Raw genomic sequence first — 22,291 nt, 5'->3', positions numbered from 1 at the left:
AACCAACGAGTGGGATGACCGTTACATGGCATTCGACGACAGCAAGGATTACCGAGTTTGGAGGTTCGAGCAGGGTGGTGACTGGAAAAATTCATGTTGGAATCGAAAGGGTATACTCGTGCCGGCACCGAACGCTTGAATGACTCGATTCGAACGTACGTGTGGGCACTGTTGGGTGCAGACGCAAAGCGCGTTCAAATATCCTAGGCAAAGGGACTGCTTACGACGCACAGAAACAATTCGTTGTCAACGTAGAGGATGCTATCAATGCTCCAGTTGATCTCGAGAAGTGCCATCAAACGCTACCAAGGCGTGTTGGAATATGCCAGGTCGAAAAGTCGACTACGTGTTCGACGTCGGACTATACATGGCTCCGAGCGATATGCAACTGAGAATAAAGAAAGTGGTGGGCTACAACAACGAAATAATTGTAGCCACGGCGGACCAAAAGTTGGGCGTCAACCTCGATGTCAACGTCCCCCACGTCCCACCACCCACGACCGGTGAAACGGGTATAGTGGCGCCACCCCCGGAGCCTAGGGTTCAACACACACACCTACAGCCCCAGTCTGCAGCCTCCAATCAACAGCACATCGATAATAAAACAGCAATGGTGGTTGGTGGGGTGGCTTTGGGTATTATTTGGTTAAAAATTCCTTAGCCGCTACGTACACCAGACCCGCCACGGCGACGATAGCTGCCCACAGGTTTTGACTAAGCCACGTAGCAGTTTTAGCTAAAACACTCAGCAACCACGAGACGATGCTACCCAGGATGCCAGGCAGGGCTTCGGCGGCCTTACCAGCCAGTTTAGCTAGAGTTTCCCCTAGTTTTTTTATCCAGGATTTAACACCACCACCACCACTTGGGGGTGTGGGTGTACCCCCACTAAGTGACACTACCAGGGTTGATATGATGAAGCCCAATGCAGTCAGAATGCTGGCGATGGTGATCCCTTGCTCCCGGAACAGGATTCGGATCCTGTCAGCTAGCGTGGTGTCTTGGTGGAGGACTCGATCAACGGTTTCCCGCACACGGCTGACCTGGGATCGAAGCTGGTCTCGGAAGGAGGATGCCGTTTCCAGCCGGGTCTTCCTTTCCTCTTCCAAATTACGTATTCGTTCCTCGATAGTGGCTTTCAGAGACTCGTCCTCCGTTTCACCGAGTTTGGCTTTTCATGGGCGATGTGGTCGTCTATCGCGTCCAGTTTGGCTGTGTTGTTCACGAGATGTCCGCGAATGGTTTGCATGGCCATGTCCAGCCCCGTAGTTCGAGAGGTAAATTCGAATCGGGTAAGGGTTTGTCGTGGTAGGTGGCCAATACCTTTTCAATGTTATCAGACATATCTTGATCCGATGTGTGCGCCCCTGATGTCTTGCAGATCTTGAATGGGGATCTTAGGTGGAAATCGCGCCACCGTAATCTACTGAAGCCTAGTTCATCGCGGATCAAGTCACCACCATGGCGACTGCCGAGGTGTTGATAAAGCAAGCGGTTCTCTCGTGCGCTTATTCATAAGATCGATCTCGGGTAAGCTCTTAATCGCAGCGTGCCATTCTTATCGACAAAAACTTGGTATAGTCTCGTCCCAACGGCTCTCGTAATTTCTATCCTCTTTTAAACCATCGTAAAACCCGTTGACGGCCTGCTTCACGAGTTCGTTACCTTGCGAGGATGAAACATCATCCCCGAATGCCTGAGCACTATCATCCCACATATCCTCCATAGGGATATACTCGGCCATTATTTAGTATTAAAACTTATATATTTCATTTATATAACAATGTACGGTGAAAACTAGATCCTTTCAGGAGATCGAGAGAGCCACTAGGTGTCAAAGCCGTGCGTCAGTCGGTGACCATCACCAACAATCCCAGCAAGATAGACCAGAATCAAAGCGCTGCTGGTTAGATTTCCAAACCTTGGCGCGAATGACCTCATTGTACCAGGCACTGTTCGACTGGCGTTCAACATCACGTTGACCTCCGACAACGACAAACGCGAGCTAGTGCGGAACGTAGGTCGAGCTATCATCAAGAAAACCACCATCAAGATCACCGGTAGCGAGGTGCTGAGCATCGGCGACAGCGGCGTCTTTCACTGCTACAAAGGACCTCTGGAAAAGCGAGGAGAAAACGCGTCAATGGCGTGTACCAGGGCATCAACAAATCGACCAGGTCGCGCGTGGGTATGCCTTCACGGCAGACCAGTTATCTAAGATCATCGGACGGTGAAAAGGCCATCGCTCAAGCGTGCGGGAACCCGGTTCTGCGTGCCGCTTCGACTTCGAGTTGCTCCGCGGAACAGCGCCCGTTTTACCAGGCAGCTGGGTGATAGGCTTGAATACGAGCTAACGTTTAACGACTACAGCAAAGTAGTGCGTCGCCCGAACGGCGATGAGGCTAGTTATACCATAGACAACATCTCTCTAGAGTTCGACATGGTCACTAGTCCGGAGCTGGCAAGGCAGGTTCGAAGCCAGTACTTTCGGGTAATGTAGCCATCCTGTACGATCGGCGATATTAAGACATAGATCTATCGTCGATGCGGGATAAGAAGCGACACTGTGTGGAATATCAACCTGAACGTGCGGTAGCGATCGATGAAAGGCATCCTGGTCGTTCCCGTGGAGGATTACGAGCCGTTCGGAGGGACAGCGAAGTTTTCAACCCGAGATCGAAAAGGTGGAAGTGACCATCGAGGGCGTGCCCAACCAGCTGTTTAGTCATGGTATGCGTCGCGTACCAGCAGTGGGATGAGATAAAAAGCTGCCGAGCAAACATCCATATATAGCCAAAGACCTGGACCTATCCTCCGTGCAAATCGGCGAATACTTAACTAACAAGTACGCGCTGTGGTTGGACATGCGATCCACGGATGACGATAAACTACACGGTAGCGGCCGTAGAATAGACAATGGTAGCGAAGGAATTACTATCCAGATTACCAAGAAGGCTCAACCCGCTGGCAAGTTGAAATTATATCTGTACGTGATTATGGACGCGCAACTTAATATAGACAATGGGAGATTCGTGCAAGCCATCTATTGATTTACCCCGCGACCCACACTGCGCCATAGTGTGCGGGCAGACTGGCTGTGGGAAGACCGTTTTAAAGTGTTGGATATGTTGGAGGGTTACTACAGGGATGTGTTCGATCACATCGTTATCATGTGCCCTACTCTGAGCATGAATAAAAGCGCATTACACGGAAAGACCTTGGGTGATGACGGACCCGGACGTACACAGAGTCGATCGGGGCCACGTCTACAGGACTGGTTGAAAGCTTACCATATGAAATTTAAAGGGGAGTCGGCGTTGTTCATACTGGACGACTGCAGCTAATAATCGAGATAACAAAAAGAGAGATATGCTATCGTTGCCTGGCATTTTCAGGCCGACACGCCAAGCACAGCGTCTGGGTGCTAACGCAGAAGTTCAACTCGGTGTTGAAAGACCTCAGGGAGCAGACGCGATGGGTGGCCTTATTTCACTGCAAGGACAGGGATTCGTTCGAGGAGTGTTTGAGAGAACGATGTGATGAGCAAATTAGAGCGGGAGCGGGTGAAGAAACAACTAGCTGAAACTAAACACGCTAAGCTCGTGCTCAAGACAGACCAACCAGTAGCCTATAGTGTGTTTTAGCTTAGCAATGCTTAGCAATGCTTAGTAAATTCTTAGCAAAGCTAAGTAAAAGCTTAGCAATGCTTAGTATAGTTATGGTATTTGAAGTGCTCGTCGTGTGCAACTTAACATTCATTTCTCTGTTTCGCTTATATCGTATATTATATAGTTAAAACTAAAACTTACTTGTTACATTATAGGATGGAGTGTGAGGAATTGTTAGAGCAACTGTTGGTACCCCAATCACCACAGGTGGATGATGATGTTTAGAGAAACTGGTGGCGTTGGCTGTTGGTGGCAAAGCCAAACATTACTTTGGGGAGTACACTCGGATAAAATTCACAAAATGTCAGCCGGAAAATCGATAAACTGTGCATTCTAAATCTGAGGCTAGATTAGGTGCAGAGATGACAAAAAACAATAGGATCGGCTATGACCCAGATATACACTGGTATTGCGTCATACTTCCTTCCCATCCCCCCGGAGCGCCGACTTTACCTGTGGGAAGACCTCGAGAAAGACCCTTTTATCGAACACGCCTTGAGCTCTATTAGCTGCGAGCTGTATCACAAATATGGTATGTTGTTAGCCCCGGTGACGGCGGCGATTATCACGCAAAGCATTGTCAATTTGAGAGGAAAAATAATAATAATAGTATAGATGGATGCTGCACAGGAGACCCCACAACTGGAACCCCAACAACTGGAGGAGACCCCACAACTGGAGGTGACCCCTTCACAGGTGACCAGGCAGAAGAATCCTAAGAGAGTAGCTGCCGGTAAAAGACGGTGGTGTAACCAACATAAAATTATCAGGGTGACTCACCCGGAGCGACTCTTGTTAGTTGTATGCTCAACTGCTGCCGTGGCTATCTCGTGGTTATATACACGACGCAGTGAGGGTCACCCGGAATTAAAGGTCAACCCGCATATCATGCAATAAAATATATATTTTTATATCATATACATAATGTCTGAGGGGAAAACGTTCGTCAACGACGCATACCACGCCACCGTGGTCGCTAGTCTAGCCGTAGGATACGCTCGGTTGACCAAAATGGTGCTTAACCCCCTGGCTGCCGAGTTTTTTTTCAGGCACACATTTTCATACAGTTTGAAAAGTGAACGTTGTGCGAGAATTGCTCTCGCGTGGTCCTGGATCTACGTAAGGCTATAAAATTACACAGAAATGTAGAATATTAAATTTCCTATCCGTTGGTATAAATATAAGTGCAACTACCTTGGCGGTTTGAGAAATAGACCTTGCTAAATGTTGTCCAAATTTTTGTTATGCGTTAAAAAACAGTAAATTTCTCCGCGCTTTTATCGCGCACCGATAAAAAGCACTGTGCTCTGAATTTTTAATGGGCCATCTTTACGGAAAGTGTGGCGAAGGAAATACAGCCTGATATCTGAGCGACATAAGTGTATATGAATTGGGTTTATGTGCTTGTGCATGGCGTTATCGCTCAACATTAAAATGACTCACAATAAATGTCAAAAATGTATTTTCTTCTATGGCGTCAAGCGGCGAAGAGAGGTCATACCGCGATATAATGATAAGGGGGCATAACTCCGTTATCGCGTAACACTAGGTCAATGTAACTCAGATCACTTGGAGAAAATGTGTTGTGGATCACGGACGCTATATTTTTCGTTATTTTATATTCTGGTGAACCTCACTATTCCAATTCAAAGTTCCCCAATGAGAGCGGATCGCTTTGGTAGTTTCACAATTTATAAGAAAAGTTGACAGCGTATTACTTTTGAAAGCACGTAATAGCGATTTGAATGGCCCTATCCGATATATAAGTTAGTTCTTAGATTCCCATATTCTCCTGTTTGTGTAGATGTAATTTGACTAATTTTGCATCGTTATTACCAAGTACTAGCCATATCTTCAAATGTAACGAAATTGCTGAAAATAATACAACATTTTACTTGACGTCATCAGCTTGTTTTATGCATTTTGGCGGCGTCGGGCAAACCACGACATTGGTATGCTGATTAGTATATATCTCACTTAATTTCCATTAATTGTATAAAGGTCTAAACTTCTATGTCAGAATTTTACACTCTTTAGACAAAACATAAAATGACTGATTTTTCCATTTAAATAGTGTCCTGAATATATGAACAATTAGACAGTTTGACAGCGTATCTTATTGTGACCAACACGCACCCTGTTTGGCATCAATTTAACGTAAATAAAAATATTTCACAACACCGAACATTTTGTTTGGGATAAAATTTGTTTGTTTATGATTATGAAGCTATTTCTCTTCATACGTATGCAATGACAGATGCATAAAGATAGCTTTTGATATATGGAACTATATATTAGAATATGGATATAAGATTTGTCGAATTAACACATGAGATGGTATATATATTTTTCAACAATTTTCCTATGAGTAGTTAGAGTTTGATATCCTGTCATCACAATATTATTTAATCGAATATGAATTGAATATATTATCGAAAACAATGATAGAGAATCATAAAGCGTTGCCAACAAACGCGCACCTTGCCGATCTATATGCATCATTCTTTTGTCTATAAAAAGCGACACAAAATTATGCAATGAACAAGACAATTCCTTTAAATATGTGTGCATGTACATTTCATACCATATATAAATAATTGTCATTAATATTATCAGTTTTATGTATAAGGTTGAATCATATCACCGTTCATTAACCTGTTCATATGAAATTGCAATATTAGTCCAAATAAATTGAATATTGTACATCATAGGAACTAAAGTAATTGCAGTTATGGCTACGTTTGATCTTCTAACACTTGTGTAAAGGTTTAAAATATGGTGTATTGCAATAAATATGTCACTTTCTTATGTAAATATGATTCAAACAATCAAAAACTTTCAAAGAATAAAACACCGTAAACCCTATATGCATGTATGATATGATATTGAACAAGGCTAAATGTAGATACTGAAGTCAGTTTCATGAAAAAGTATCCGAACTATGTGCAAAATATACATCATAATTACTGACAGTGTAATCGGAAGGATATGGCGATTGTGTTTACTCTTGTTCAACCGACCTTCACCTCAAAGAAATTGCCTAATATGTACAACAATGTTGGCGTATATGACATCACTACCGCTGACCGATTTCTTACAAAATGGCGGCTTTGCTGACAAGGGGTACACAGAGGGTTTCGCGAGGACCCTTCCACTGATTCAGGGATCGTTTGTACATAAATATGAGATGTAAGTAATCAGAATGATTCTGACTATCTGTGTATTGTTATATGTTTTATCTTTTCACTATAATGTAAGAGAAAAGGACAGAAATGCAGATAATTACCGTTGTCGTTCTGCGTGATTTCGTCAGTCATGGCGTCACGCTGCACGGAAACTTTGACAATTTCTTATGAATCATCAAATCATTGCATTGTATCTATTTATAATTTCCTATTTCTTGCTCACGATACTCTTTCCATGTATATTCTAAAGGTATTGAGCCATTGCAAAGCAATGAATAGACGGATGAATGTTGAAAATTTCAGAAAATGCTACGCAGTGTAAAATCGAATTTGTCTTTGTTTACATTTCACACAAAAGCGCAGTCTTTCAAGCACAGCGTTCGTTTCACACCCAATATGTTTAGTCTCATTTTATCTAGACAGTTATTATTGGTGACACAGACCAGTTTCAAATTGATTCTTAAATGTATGGGGAATTCAGTGATGCATTTTTGAAGCTGAATATGAAATATCATTGATGTAATAAAGTCTCAATACCGGCCTTCAAAAGCGTGATTTTGTAAACACTATCAATATGGCGAAAGCGGCTCTCTGGGCGTTCGTGTAAGTGCATTTTCGAAAACATCCCAACCGATTCTAGATTCATCGACAGCGTTTCAGAATTATAATTAGCGATTTCATGTAAAACTGATATCAGTGATCATAAATATGTTATTTTTGAAATTCAATACTCACAGTAATTATCCGATTTTCACATTTCAAAACATACAGCAAATAACGCTGTGAATCGCGATTTCATACTGTGTAAAAAATGTCGCCATTTTCGATGAAGCCTATTTTGTAAGGTCATTTTCAGCACTTGAGCTTTGTTTAAAATAATAGTGGATGGTATCAAGAAACAGGGAATTTCCCGCAGAATTCGAAACTGTGAAGTGTATTTGTGTGCGTGGGATATTTTGATTTTTATTCGACTTGAAATTGAGGGTTGAAGGGGAAGGACATATATGTCCCTGTGGCATCCAGGGGGTTAAACAACCGACTATCAAGCTAGATTTCAACCTGCAGGATATGGGTATGCTAATAATGAACCTTGGTATGGCGATGGCCACAAAAGACATCCTAGTAAAACAAGGAATAATACCTGAAGATATTATGAAATAAATATAAGGATGGCTACGATTGCTATGATGGTCGGTGGTGCGTTAGTGAATGCCCTGGCATTTTCCGGGAGTAATTTCCTCTTCTCTAAACTACGAGAGTCACACGCGGCTGAAATACAGGAAGAAAGAAAGCGCCATAATCTCGCTATTGAGAATTTACAGGCCGCACAATCCGAACGCTAAACAACGCCTCCAGAGGATCGATTACATTAACGAACAACTCGGCGTGAAAACCATGCCGTTCAAACATTCCACGATGTCGACGACGGCGAGACAATACTACTTATTAACTGGTAAACGATTGGAGCCACTACAGAAGCCAACACTCGCTCAGTACTACACACCATCCAAGGGACAAATGGACCGTGAACTGACCTTCATAGCGCTGGGTATAGCGGCGACTGCTTTGGTTGTGAAACAATTAGACTAATACACATATAAATATGTTAACATGTACCGATGTGAATATATACTTATGGGGAAGACCGAGACCTGTGGTAGGGGATCGCGGTACTCATGGGTACTGTTATTCCCACATGGGAAGTCCTAATTACTGCGTGTTCTGTGTGTGTGGTATAGGGGTCAAAGGTCACTATTGTTTATGTAAAGCTCACGGGCTAACGTAGTCAGACATCACCTAATCTACGAGAATAAAAGGCCTACATAAAAGAGCGTGGGCGATTTCTCAAGATAGACCCCAATTAGAGATTATTACACACTTACGATAGATATGTTTGTGGAACTTGATCCCAGTGAAGACATCGAATCTCAGGTAAAAAAACATACTCAAAGATAAACTAAACTTCAGATTTCAGGTAATATTGAAAATGGTATGGATTAAAGATGGTGTTAAGTATACTTTCGTCCTTAAGTATGTGTGGGGAACATCACGACTCAATATCAGATAGATTGTTTTACAAGTATATCGAATACCTGCTAAACTTCAAGGAATACTATATCAAACAGTGTGAGCACTGGATCGAAACAGCCCATCTAAATATAATTGGTTGGGGTGACGGAGAGGATATATAACACCTTATGATTTTTTACATTTCACGGCGGCCCAATTAGACATTAATTCCTAAGTTGTGTACGCAATTATGAATACTATACAGTTCGTATGCACTGGTAGCTGTAGGTAATTATTTAAGAGGCTGGCGCATGCATGTTAATAGGAATATAGATGTCTCAGATATTAAGCCCCTGATAGATGATAAAATAAAACAGGAACTAGCCAGTCTGGGAAGTATCAAATTTCATATCACAATTAAAATGACACTCGAGAAGAGCGTGGGGATGTTACCGAGAGCGTTCAGCCTTACTTCGAGGTGTACAAGAGGTCGTGACCCAGATAGAGACTATAAACACATCGATCGATACTAGTTTTCAGCAGATACAGGAACACCTAGAACGCTACACACACTTGGGATCCGGGTGGGCTGTAGATAAAATCGATATTATCTATCTAGACATAGCTAACTACGTACCATTCAGAGGTGGGTCATACCTAGACTTACCTCCCTACTATAAGAAAAAACATGCCATAGTAAACGTTAAGAATAGAGGAAACGATTGCTTGAGATTAGCTATCAGATCAGCTTTGTTTCCAGCTGACACTAATTCGAACAGGCCTTCTAGTTATCCCCAAGACGATGGACTCAACTGGGATGGTATAGATGAACCAACCACCATATCTCAGATCACTAAAGTAGAAAAACAGAATAATCTAGCTATAAATGTCTTTGGACACGAAGAGCGACACAACAATAATACACAGACTCAGCTCGTTGGTGGGAAAGGGGGGGAACCCCCCTCGTGTTATCAATATATTCATGATCCAACGAGGTGAAAAGTATCACTACACGTGGATAAAACATTTCAGTCGGTTGTTGTACGATCAGTCGAAACACAAGGGGAAAAAACACTTTTGTATGCGATGTCTGCACGGTTTCAGCCGAGCTGATTTATTAGAATCCCACCAGGAGTATTGTCAAGGTGTGGGACAGACGGCTATACGCATCGACATGCCCGAGGAAGGTGACAATATCCTAAAATTCTACAACCACAAGCACCAAATGTCCGTGCCTTATATTATATACGCCGACTTTGAAGCCTTGGTCAAACCAGTTGAGGCTCCCACAGGCGGGGTTGTTGGGGGGACCCTCAATGCTCTACCCACAGGTGAGAGCTTCACATACAAAACACAAGAGCATGAAGCATGTGGATTTGGATACATAGTCGTCCGTTGTGATGGGGAAACGAAAGCTCCCGTGGTGTACAGGGGTCCTGACGCGGTTGAAAGGTTTCTAAAGTGTTTGAAGGAGGAAGAAGAAATTATTAGGGAAAAGTTGTATAGAATCGCTCCCATGCGTATGACCCGAGCCGACAGGTTAGCTCACTCCCGTAGCATTAACTGTCACGTGTGTGACTCACCACTGAACGGTGATTCGGTGAGATCACTGTCACATAACCGGTAAGTATAGAGCGCCGCTCATAGCGAGTGTAACCTCAAGCTTAGAATCAACCCTAAGACAATAAACATTCCGTTGTCTTTCACAACTTGAGAGGGTGCGACTCTCACTTAATCATGCAGGCCATCGCGAAAATCGATGGTAATATAGCGATGCATCCCCAACAACATGGAGAAATATCTCTCTTTCAGCTTAGACGGACTTAGGTTCATTGACTTCGTGTCAATTTCTATTGTCGTCATTAGCCAGCGATTAAAGCCAGCGATACCTTCCTATCACCGATCGATACACAGACGCCGAGACTAGATCTCTGCTTATGAGGAAGGGTGTGTATCCCTATGAGTACATGGATAGTTGGACTAAGTTCGCCCGAGACCAGACTACCTCCCATCAGAGAATTTTACAGCAATCTGACAGACTTCGGAAATATCCGAAGGCGATTACTAAATGCGCTATTAATGTATGGAATAAACTTGGTTGTAAAACCTGGGTGACTATCACGCGATCTGTACTTGAAGATGGATGTACTACTATTAGCCGGCGTGTTTGAGACATTTAGGCGGACATGTATCAAGCAGTATAAACTAGATCCAGCATGGTATTACACCAGCCCAGGCCTATCGTGGGATGCCTTGCTTAAAAGACCGGAGTTAAGTTGGAATTGCTTACTGATTATGACATGCACCTGTTAGTTGAGAAAAGGTTTGCGGTGGGATCTCCATGGTAACCAAGCGATGCGCTAAAAGCAAATAATCAATAATTGAATGGCTACGACCCTAGCAAACCAACCAATCACATTCTCTATCTCGTATAAAATAACCTGTACGGATGGGCTATGAGTCAGTATCTACCACAGGGGATTCGAATGGGTATCATCGATTTCGATATTATGAGCATCGCTGCGCGGATTCGAACAAAGGTTATATCCTCGAAGTTGACTTGGAGTATCCCAAGGCATTACACACATCACACAACAGTTACCCCCCTAGCCCCGAGCGTTATGAGGGTTAACTGAACTGGATGTCTGAATACCAACATAACTTGTTAGATAGGCGGGTGGCCGGTGTTGAAAAAACTTCGTTACCTAACTTTAATGAATAAGACCAAATACATAGTGCACTATGCAACCTGCAGCTGTACCTGTGGTTGGGTATGAAACTGACCAAAATACACAGAGTGCTGAAGTTTACCCAAAGTCCTTGGATGGAGCCTTATATCAGAATGAACACAGACCTCCAGCTTGCTACCAGTGACTTTGAGAAAATCTCTACAAGCTCATGAACAACTTCGGTATTCGGTAAGACGATGGAGAACCTGAGGAAGCGTGGGCGTGAAGCTGGTTCGGTCGAATGAGGAGGAAAAACTCAGGAAGCTGATCGCTAACCCTGCATTCAACCGTGTAGTAAGATATTCGATAACGACCTGGCTGCCATACACATGAAGAAAAGTCACATAATATTAAACCGGCCTGTTTACGTTGGGATGAGCATCCTTGATTTATCAAACACCTGATGTATGACTTTTATTACAGCGAGCTGAAGAAACAATGCGGCGACAGGTGTGAAGTGCTGTACACTGACACGGATTCCCTGCTGATGGAGATTGAACCGAGGGCGTGTCACGAGGACATGAAAAACACCTCGATTTATGCGACACCAGCGACTACCCCAAGGACCATGCCATACACACACGGTGAATAAAAGGTCCTAGGTAAGATGAAGGACGAGTGTGCTGGCATACGCCCATAGCCGAGTACATAGGGTTGAGGCCTAAAGATGTACTCTATACTGAAGGCTGACAATGGTGAAATCCGGAAGGCTAAGGGTGTTAAGAAGTGCGTGGTGAAACAACACATCAAACACGCCAGATTCAAAGGAAGCTCTGTTCAAGACCGGTACCTTTAAACATAAAATGAACACACTTAGAAGTGATAGTCATAGGATATATGGGCTGACAATAAACAAAGGCGTCCCTGTAAGCCTATGGATACCAAACGTTGGATAGCTATTGATGGGATAAACACGTACGCGTATGGACATGAGAAAATTGAACCAAGAACATAGGTATAAATAAATGGTGACATGTCACGGAACCAGAAAAAGTTTGAGGCTATTTACTACAGTCAGCGTGGATATTGGAAAGGAGCTAGCTGTAGATAAGCTATCTAAAATAACTCGAAAGTATCCCGGAGGAGGTCAAAACATGGCTTGAAAAACAAGCACTTTGGCAGATATATTTACCACCACCACGCTATGTGCCTAGAAGGAAGTTTGGTATTAATGTACCTAATAGCGTTCACCAAGCAGACCTGCTGTTCCTACCTCCGCGACAGGGTGAGGCGTAAAACCTACAAATATGCTCTGACTATCGTGGATGTAGCCAGCCGGTATAAGGAAGCTGAACCATTGACCGCGAAGATTCGAATCTGGTGGCTCAAGCCATTGAGCGATATACAAACGCAGTCCGTTGACATGGCCATCAGAGCTCCAAGTTGACCCCGGGCGAGAGTTCATGGGTGCCGTATCGCGGTTGCTGACTAAGCCGCGATACAAGGGTTAGGCGTGGTACTGCGGGGCTCATCGCGAGTCAAGCCATAGTTGAAAGATTTAATAGGACTTTGGCTGAGCGTTTATTTGGGCACCAGTACGCTAGAGAGATGGCCACCCCTGGAAAACGATCGACTGAATGGGTTGAACGGCTCCCTAAGGTGGTGTCGGCAATAAACCATGAGGTCACCCGGCTCACCGGTAAGAAACCGGCAGACGCTATCAAACTAAAATCAGTGATGGCCGAACCGGCTGCTCCATTACATGGGAAGGAGAAACAAATACCAGACAGGGCCCTAGTTAGGTATCTATACCAGCCTGGAGAACATGAGGGTGATAGTCGCAAGCGTGCCACCGATCCGATATGGTCGATCAAAACTTACAACATAGATAAAGTAGACATCAAAGCCGGCGAACCTACCTTGTACTACTTGAGGGATGGGCCAGGATGGGGGTTTGTGAGAGAAGAATTATTGATCGTACCGTATGACACAGTATTACCTCCCGTCAACACGACATAGAGGCAAGATACCCTATAGTAGCAAGAGCTAAGGGTCCGACCAAAGTCTTTATTTTATGAAATAAAGCTTTGTAGTAGATGGTAATGGGAAGGGTCCGACTAAGGCTTCATCTATTAAATGAAGCTTTAGATTACCCTGATCCAAAACCCCCATCCTGTCTACTACTTCTGTTAAAGTTCAGTAGAGAGCAGGGGATTGTTGGTTCCTACAATTAGACTGGTTTGGTTGTTGGTTTGTTGTTTAACGTCACACTCAGCAATATTCTAGCTATATGGCCTGGGCCTAGATTTTCGAAGCTCTCTTAGCACTAAGATAGTCGTAAGTGCCATTCATTAACATTAACTTACGACTATCTCAGCATTAAGAGAGCTTCGAAAATCTAGGCCCAGGTCTCTAAATAATTAAGTCTGGACCAGACAATCCAGTGTTCAACAGCATGAGCATCAATCTATTCAATTGGTATACGATGACGTGTCAACCAAGTCAGCAAGCCGGACCACTCGCTCCCGCTAGTCGCCTCTTACGACAAGCATGGGTTACTCAAGACCAATTCTAACCCGGATATTAAGTCAGCTTAGTAAAGAAGTTCCAGAAGCCATTTCATATATACATACAACAGGGGCAAGCACATGTATCTGTACTTTCTCATTACAAGACATTCACACAACCATGTGATGGTAATCTTTTCACCTTAGGTATACAACTTTGGCCTGATTTTGAAACTTGACAACTTTGCAGCAAGTTGTATTGATTTGTAAATCACTTAATTTATAATACAATTGTTAATTGTACAAACATTTCCTTGTTGGTTGTTAGTTCACACAGAATTATCTCCCAGACATCAGATGTTATTGCTTCAATCTAGAATATTAAGACACAACACCATGTTTAATGAGACATTTTTTTTTGTCTTAGATCAATTCACAACATTCTGACATGGAGGTCCGATAATGAGATTTGATTGCAGGTAAGTCTTAAGTGAAGGGACTTTATCTATATACTGTCATGACTATGTAATGTTGTCCACTAGATTTTAGTGTCAAAGGTCACAAAGTGTCAAGGTCAAGGTACAACCTGTTGGAACAGGGCAAGATGACTTCATACTACACTTAAAAATTAGAGTATGGTTTCATGTGCATTGGCTAAAAACCAATAAAAAATCTTCTAACTCATCCAAGGGTAATAAATGATTTTATGTGTCCCTCATTAGGTTTTATACAACTACCTCCAGCTACAACTTCTATACTACCCATCAAAAGTTTAGACTCACTAGTGTAAATGTAGCCACTAACTTCAGTCAACTGTTCTGAACAAGATTTTGCAAAAATATTCCATACTGTTTTAAGGTACTGTTTACACATGAACTGATGTATTGTAAAACTAATTCGTAACGTTGAAAAAGTTATTGTCACAGGTTCAATAAATGATGAAACTCAGTGAAAATTGGAGAATTTTTAATATTTGCACATGTTTTTCAGAACTTTGATGCATGATCCTCATACAATGCATCTGCATAAGGTTTGCAGTTGGTTCCCCCAAGTTAGTGGAGAAAGTCATCTTCGATGTAACCATATATATATATGCATAACATATAGTGAGAGCACTGGGTGAGTCTAAACTTTTGATGGGTAGTATGTTATGCCGAAAAGCCAGAAGTGGATGTCAGCTTAGATCCAATTCAACATTGCAAACTCCTTCGCTTCTGGTGAGCTAAAAACCAAGCTTTGATCAGGGCAGTGTTTGCCCTTAAACCTGAAAAGCTGCAGCCCTAAGGACCCAGAACCATCAAAAGTTGTGGGTCCTGATCAGAATGTTTAGGCCCTATATCTTAATATGGAAATAATACTCTTAGTTATTGGGGATGAACAGATTAATAAGCTGTCGGCCTTAAGGACCTGCAGAAAACAAAAGCTTGTGGGTCCAAGTGGTTTTCAGTCAGCTTCGGTCCTAAGGACCGACGTTAATTTCAAACGCTGGATCAGGAAACGTTCTCCTTTGGAATATGTTTTCACAATCCTTGACTGTTCCCCGACTCACCTGCAGTGATGTGCGCGCTCTGGTTTGATGCTGATACACTTTGGGCATTTGAAGACCACCTCTCCCTCCTTCAGCCCCAGACGAAGGATGTTCTCCTGCGTCGCGTTACCCTTCGGTACTGCACCCTGAAACATTCATTCCAAGCTGTGTTGGAGCTTTTGTTTTCATAATGCCATACGAGTTCAAAATGATTTGGTTGTTGTTTAACACCACACAGCAATATTCCAGTTTTATGGCGGCGGTCTATAAATAATTGAGTCTGGACCAAACAATCCAGTGATCAACAGCATGAGCGTCGATCTACACATTTGGGATGCGATGACATGTTCCAACCAAGTCAGCCAGCCTGACCATCCGATCCAGTTAGTCGCCTCTTACTCTTACGACAAGCATGAGTTGCTGAAGGCCAATTCTAATTTCTAAACCAAACCATCATGGGTGAGTTAAAAAAGAAGTGGGATCCTTAGCTGTTGCAGGATTTCTGCAGTAGTATTTGAATAATAAGAATAAGATAGTCAAATCATCAAATATTTTGTCTCTGTCATGACAAGGACTCTTCTTTCCAGCTGCATTCTTTTATATATTGCAAAGGCCATCATATTCGGGGCGGTGGGGTAGCCTAGTGGTTAAAGCATCTGCTCGTCACACTGAAGACCCAGGTTCGATTCCCCCCATGGGTACAATGTGTGAACTCCATTTTGGGTGTCCCTCGCCATGATATTGCTAAAACACAGGGCGAATATATTTTACCTGTGGCATTTTATTGTATGCTTGATAAAGAACAAAAGTCAATAATTTCTTATATGATGTATCAACATTATGTACAGCTTGAAAAAGCCTACGTGCGTACATGATGAACAGAGGTTATGTTTGGTAGTTTCTGAATGTTCTGACAATTATCACACCAATTATCTGTACCTGATGTACAAATATCAACTGCCACATCTTGCCCACTTTTCAGTCATTGAATTTATCTGCATTGCCCAGCTACATCTGTGTTGAGCAACCCTCTAAAAATTCATCCAATTCTCGGGGCCCTATTCCAGAGAGAAAACTTTGTGCTGAGATGATTGTAACACCTACACAACAACACAGACTGAGTGAGTGAGTTAAGTTTTATGCCGCACTCACCAATATTCCAACTATATGGTGGCAGTCTGTAAATAATCAACAATCCAGTGATCACCAGCATGAGCATCGATCTATAGGGATACGATGACATGTGTCAACCAAGTCAGCGAGCCTGACCACCTGATCCCAATAGTCGCCTCTTAAGACTGACTGACTGACTGAGTTTGGTTTTACCCCTCTTATAGCAATATTCCAGCAACATCACGGCGGGGGACACCAGAAATGGGCCTCACGCATTGTGCCCATGTGGGGATTCGAACCCGGGTCTTCAGCGTGACGAGCCAACGATTTAACCATTAGGCTACCCCACCGCCCCATGCCTCTTAGTCTTAAGAAGACACGCATGGGTTACTGAAGATCAATTCTAACCCGGATCTTCTTTGGTCCATTGTCATAATAACTGACACTGTCAACAAGGTCAAAACATGCCAACTAATATATTTTGTTGTTGTTTCACTGAATATACTGAAGACATCAATTGCTGGCTTGTTACTGTAGTCGGAAAAACGTTCCATTTGTTACCATCGCTGCCATAGGAATATTGCTGAGTGTGGCGTAAAACTAAACTCACTCCATCTGTTACCCTACATTCGTGACAATCCTTATCAGTGGATTTGTTGCGGTCCAATACTTACAGGATCGGTGAACATTGTTCGTAGATGAGACCCGATGGCCAGGGACGCCAACAAGTTATACAGGATCCCATGGACCAGACTGTAGAGAATGTTGTGACCGGGCAGCAGCATGACGAACATCACTACATACTCCGCGTACAGAATCAGCAGCCATGTGAATATAGCACATATCACACCACATATATCCTTCACGCACCACACGTATCTGAAAGGGGGACGATGCAGGCCTATTTTGCGACAGTAAGGGGCGCAGTCGATTGTAACGACTCCATCCTCGACAGGGACTTTTCTTTGCTTGGACTGTTTCTGCATTTCATTTCCTGTGTGGGATGGAGAGTCCCTGCAAACAAAGATAATTGACATATTGATATCAATAACTACATTACATTGTCGGAAATGGGAATTTAGAAAAAACAGGAGGAAAGAACACAATCATATTTACTCTGTTTCAGAGTTGAAATGTTGTAGTTGAAAATTAAATTGAGGAAATCAAAGTCCAAACATATGTTGGTTTGAAAAGTCTAAAGTTACACTATTTCGATCTAAAAGGACGATATTTGGATATGGTGGCACAGCCAGATTCATTAAAAAATATATTTCTTCCAGAAAACATGAAAATACATTTGGCCTCAGGATTTACACAATAATAAACATTTCTGAAAATGAAATGTGTTGAGGAAAAAACATTGCTTTTTCGTCTTTGTCTTGCAGGAGTGGTCTAAAAAATAATGATTTCAATCCAAATGATTGTTCTTTGGAAATAGTTTTCGATTATGCCTTTTAATGGTAATTGAATGACAATTCGACATGTTCATTCTTCTAAATGCATTCTCAATGATTTCCCGGTACACTTACTAAAAAACAAATAGATTGTCCTGAAGCACGTCTGCTCATGTGATTTTGTGTTCACTACATAATCTGAACTGTAGTCTATCAGAAGTCAATTAACGCCACGTTTAAAGTCAATTTATCACCAAATTGAAGCATACAGTCAAGAATGATAGACTAAATGTCAAATCATTAAGGATTTTCAAAGAGTGAAAACAATTGCCACTACTTGTCACGGGAATGCTTATGACAAAAGTGCATGAGAACAGCATAGCCACTTGTTTTAAATTATAACTTCCTGCATTGTAAACTCAACATGCTCAAGACATCACATCCTCGATAATCTCCAGAGTATATGTTACAATCACTCTCCACTTTACCCTGGATGCACCCACGGCTTGGCTTGACAGACACACACTGCCCACAGACACGGGCTAAACATCGAGCTGTAACAGTTTGTTTGTGTAAAGTTCTACGTATGTATCTCTTAATATGCTGAATCCGCTTCCATGTAGCCTCCTTGATCTCCACCAAACCACTGTCAGTATTTGTAAATATTGTAAACCCTAAATACTCCACACATTGAGAAGGATCTAAAACACTTTTGTCATAATTGACCCTTATACCCAAATCTTCAAGAGTATGCAACAATAAGTCTTTATGATCTGAAATTTGCCTACTATCTGACATAAGTATAAAATCATCTACATAAACAACAACTCTAAGGCCAACAGAGCGAAGATACTTGACTACAGGCCTGAGGAATCTGGAGAATTAATATGGGCTACAACTTAACCCAAATGGTAAACATGGTAAAACACACCATCTAAAAACTCTTCCATTCCAACTAAAAGCCAAATAGTCACGGTCATTAGGGTGAACAGGGACATGATGAAAACCATTTTTAACGTCAAGATTAACCATGTAATCTTTTGGTTTAATAACATCTGCAACGTCTCTGATATCTTCATTTCTAAAAGTTGAAACACTACAAAAAGAATTAAGATACCTCAAATTATTAATAAGTCTAAGTTTACCGTTTTTCTTTGGCACACAACCAATAGCAGACACAAAGTCAGTGTTAGTACATGGTTCAATAGCTCCACTGGCGAGCAAGTCTTTTACCTCGCAATCAATAAATGAACACTCTTTTTACTGACAAGGAAGGATTATTAAAGTCAAATGTAGATGGAATGTTCAGAAAAGGTTTCCTAATTCCATCACGGATCCAGTCAATAACAGTGCTTGGAGAATCAATCTGTTCCCATGCTGAAACACGATGTAAATAGTTCACCATGCCAAGGGAGGTAACTCTAACGACTATAACTAGTCGTCGCTTTCGCTCCTAAGCTGGCCACTCGTGTTGTGAGATCGACTCTGGGGAAAGGAACAACTCGAAAATTGTGAATAAATATCATGACCACCACGACCTCTAGTGAATCTGCATCGGTGTTGAAACTTATTGTGATGTCTATTCTGCTGTCCAGTAACAGCGGCGATTGAAGCTGCACTCCTGAACGATTCCAAAGCACTAGGCGAAAAGCCACTAGTATTGTTCTGTAAGGCGCTACAAAATCTGGATGTGCTGGGATCGAACTGTCCTTGTACTAGTAAGGCAGCATGCTCATCTTGAAGATAACACATATGAGCCTTAAGAATAGTAAACAGCGAAGCAACCTGGTCAAGACCGGTGTTCTGCCCTTATCAAAAGAAGCTAATAGCTTGAGTGACGTCTCCACGTACCGGGCCGAACGGGTTAGCGTGTTGAAGTGGGCTTTGTCGTTAGCGCGCACACCTACGTCTGGATTCATTGAGTCGAAGTTCTGGAGGTAGTCTGATCCTCTGAAGGCTGTCCCTTATAGCTTGAAACTGGCCTTACAAGTCCTGATCCACGAAGACACCATCAGACGACTGAGCAGATCGATGCCGGTCACTAGTAGTTGTAGTATTAGGCCTAACGTCCGTCAAGCCGCCATTAACGCGTGGGTCACACTCCGGCGCTGAAATTAACGGGCTGCAAGCGTTGAAATTCTGATCAAACTGACGTTCCAGGTTATTCTGACGCTGGAGAATGCTCCTCAACTGAGCTGGAATATCTTCTATAGTTTGGCATAAAACGCATGTGGACCCGTTTTTTTGTAAATATCTCTTCATCCAATGACCCAGTCGATCTCAAACTGTGCTAGTGAATGTTTTGTCAGACAACCTAATCACATTGTAAATCACCGATTTTATGCATTTGTATTAAAGAATCTGTCTATGTAACTGTCAACAGCGGCAGTGTTGGGTCATAAGGGTAAATGCACTTGCAGTTCATGATAGTTACCTGTGCACTGCACAGTGATAGACCGTTTGGATCATTCACATTGACTACTTCTAGCTGTCATCATGAAAGCTTATTTGCTAAACGTTTAATTAGAAATGTGTTGAATTTTTTTTAAAAAGAGAGCAAACGTAGCAAACCGATTTATCAGGTGTCGGATTACATGAAACGTACATAGCTGACCTACATTGACGAACGTTGACCTTTATGACCCAACACTGCTGCTGTTACAGGTCTTTGGCTCCCTCCCTCTGCAAGCATTCTGCGTTCTGCTGTTTATTTTGTTGACAGTTACATAGACAGATTCTTTAATACAAATGCATAAAATCGGTGATTTACAATGTGATTAGGTTGTCTGACAAAACATCCACTTGCACAGTTTGAGATCGATTGGGTCATTGGATGAAGAGATATTTACAAAAAACCGGGTCCACATGCATTTCATGCCAAACTATAAGTGAAATGAGCTTCCCTTTTCCTCACAGATGCTCAATTTAGCAACGTTCAAACACACAGTTCAAACATTCGTCTGCTTGTGGGGAGTACACTGAGCAAGACTGAAGGTAGCGACCCCTGTCGCTACAAAGTCACATGGCTTGTCACATGATTACACTGGCTGACATATATTTCCTGAAAATGATTTTCTTACAGAAAACAAGTTTTATCTTAGTAAAACATGATAAAACTTGATGAAAAGGAGCCCAGAGAACTTCGTCATTATAGACTCAGAAACTTCAGTAATCTAATCCTGACTGTTGCTAGTCTCGGACTAACAGACACGTGGCTGACATAGTTCCTGAAAATGATTTTTTACGGAAAACAAGTTTTATCTAAGTAAAACATGATAAAACTTGATGAAAAGGAGCCCAGAGATTTTCGTCATTATAGACTCAGAAACTTCAGTAATCTAAACCTGACTGTTGCTAGTCTCGGACTAACAGACACGTGGCTGACATAGTTCCTGAAAATGATTTTTTACTGGAAACAAGTTTTATCTTAGTAAATCATGATAAAACTTGATGAAAAGGAGCCCAGAGAATTTCGTCATTTTAGACTCAGAAATCTAAACCTGACTGTTACTAGTCTTGGACTAACAGACACATGGCTGACATAGTTCCTGAAAATGATTTGTTTTCACAGAATACAAGTTTTATCTAAGTAAAACATGAAAAACATGATGAAAAGGAGCCAAGATATTTAGTCACTTTTAGACTCAGAAACTTCCGTAATCTGGACGTGCCAACAGATCGAGATTTGCATAGGCTGTTGTGGATATGTTTGTTTCAGTGTCTGTATGTATGAGAGGCTATAGCTGCTGTGTCTATCTCAGCGAACATGGTGTGTAATTATATATCATACAATACAACATGTCACAAGTGACAGATAAGCATCTTCATCACAACAGTGAGAATAGCTGTCATATATGTCTATCACATTACCTCCGTTTCGGCCCTTCAGACGACAGACTGGAATGCATTGCTTGTATTCAACTCAGCGACCAATCATGCAGCATGCCGGGCATACAGAGCCTATAGGGTCTGCATTCAGTATCTGTGTTTGAGGAACAGGTCCTACTGTAGTACAACACTTGGTGGGTAGGAAACAACATGCATATGTTGTACTGCATAGAGAACAGGGTCTCTTTAGCAACATGACATAGCTGACAATTTGTAAAGAGAAATATGAAATATTCTTTACATTATTTGAAACGTCATGGAAATGAAAAAGATCAAGTTATGATATCATAGTTTTCATACACTATATACATAAAGCAAGAAAGCAAGGG

The 22,291-nt window shown here is 42.2% G+C and overlaps 1 protein-coding gene across 4 annotated transcripts in view; it reads right to left on the bottom strand.

Annotated features, from left to right (window-relative positions):
* Positions 1-22,291, bottom strand: part of LOC124266358 (palmitoyltransferase ZDHHC3-like) — a 115,663-nt gene that overhangs the window by 83,182 nt on the left and 10,190 nt on the right. For 3 of the 4 annotated variants that reach the window (XM_046701166.1, XM_046701168.1, XM_046701169.1), the window contains exons 2-4: positions 21,945-22,056; positions 17,355-17,694; positions 15,589-15,713 (exon numbers count right to left, since the gene is read on the bottom strand). In XM_046701166.1, coding sequence (XP_046557122.1) covers positions 15,589-15,713; positions 17,355-17,694; positions 21,945-21,982 — 503 coding nt within the window. In that variant the 5' untranslated portion in view covers positions 21,983-22,056. The remainder of the gene's footprint in view (positions 1-15,588; positions 15,714-17,354; positions 17,695-21,944; positions 22,057-22,291) is intronic. The other variant, XM_046701167.1, reaches the window with a different exon arrangement.

The sequence above is a fragment of the Haliotis rubra genome, unplaced genomic scaffold (assembly GCF_003918875.1).
Source record: "Haliotis rubra isolate DU_JTF1 unplaced genomic scaffold, ASM391887v1 Scf125, whole genome shotgun sequence".
In the NCBI taxonomy this organism is placed as follows: Eukaryota; Metazoa; Mollusca; class Gastropoda; order Lepetellida; family Haliotidae; genus Haliotis; species Haliotis rubra.
Note: the sequence above shows the minus strand (reverse complement) of the source record. Positions and strands in the feature narration are given on the sequence as shown.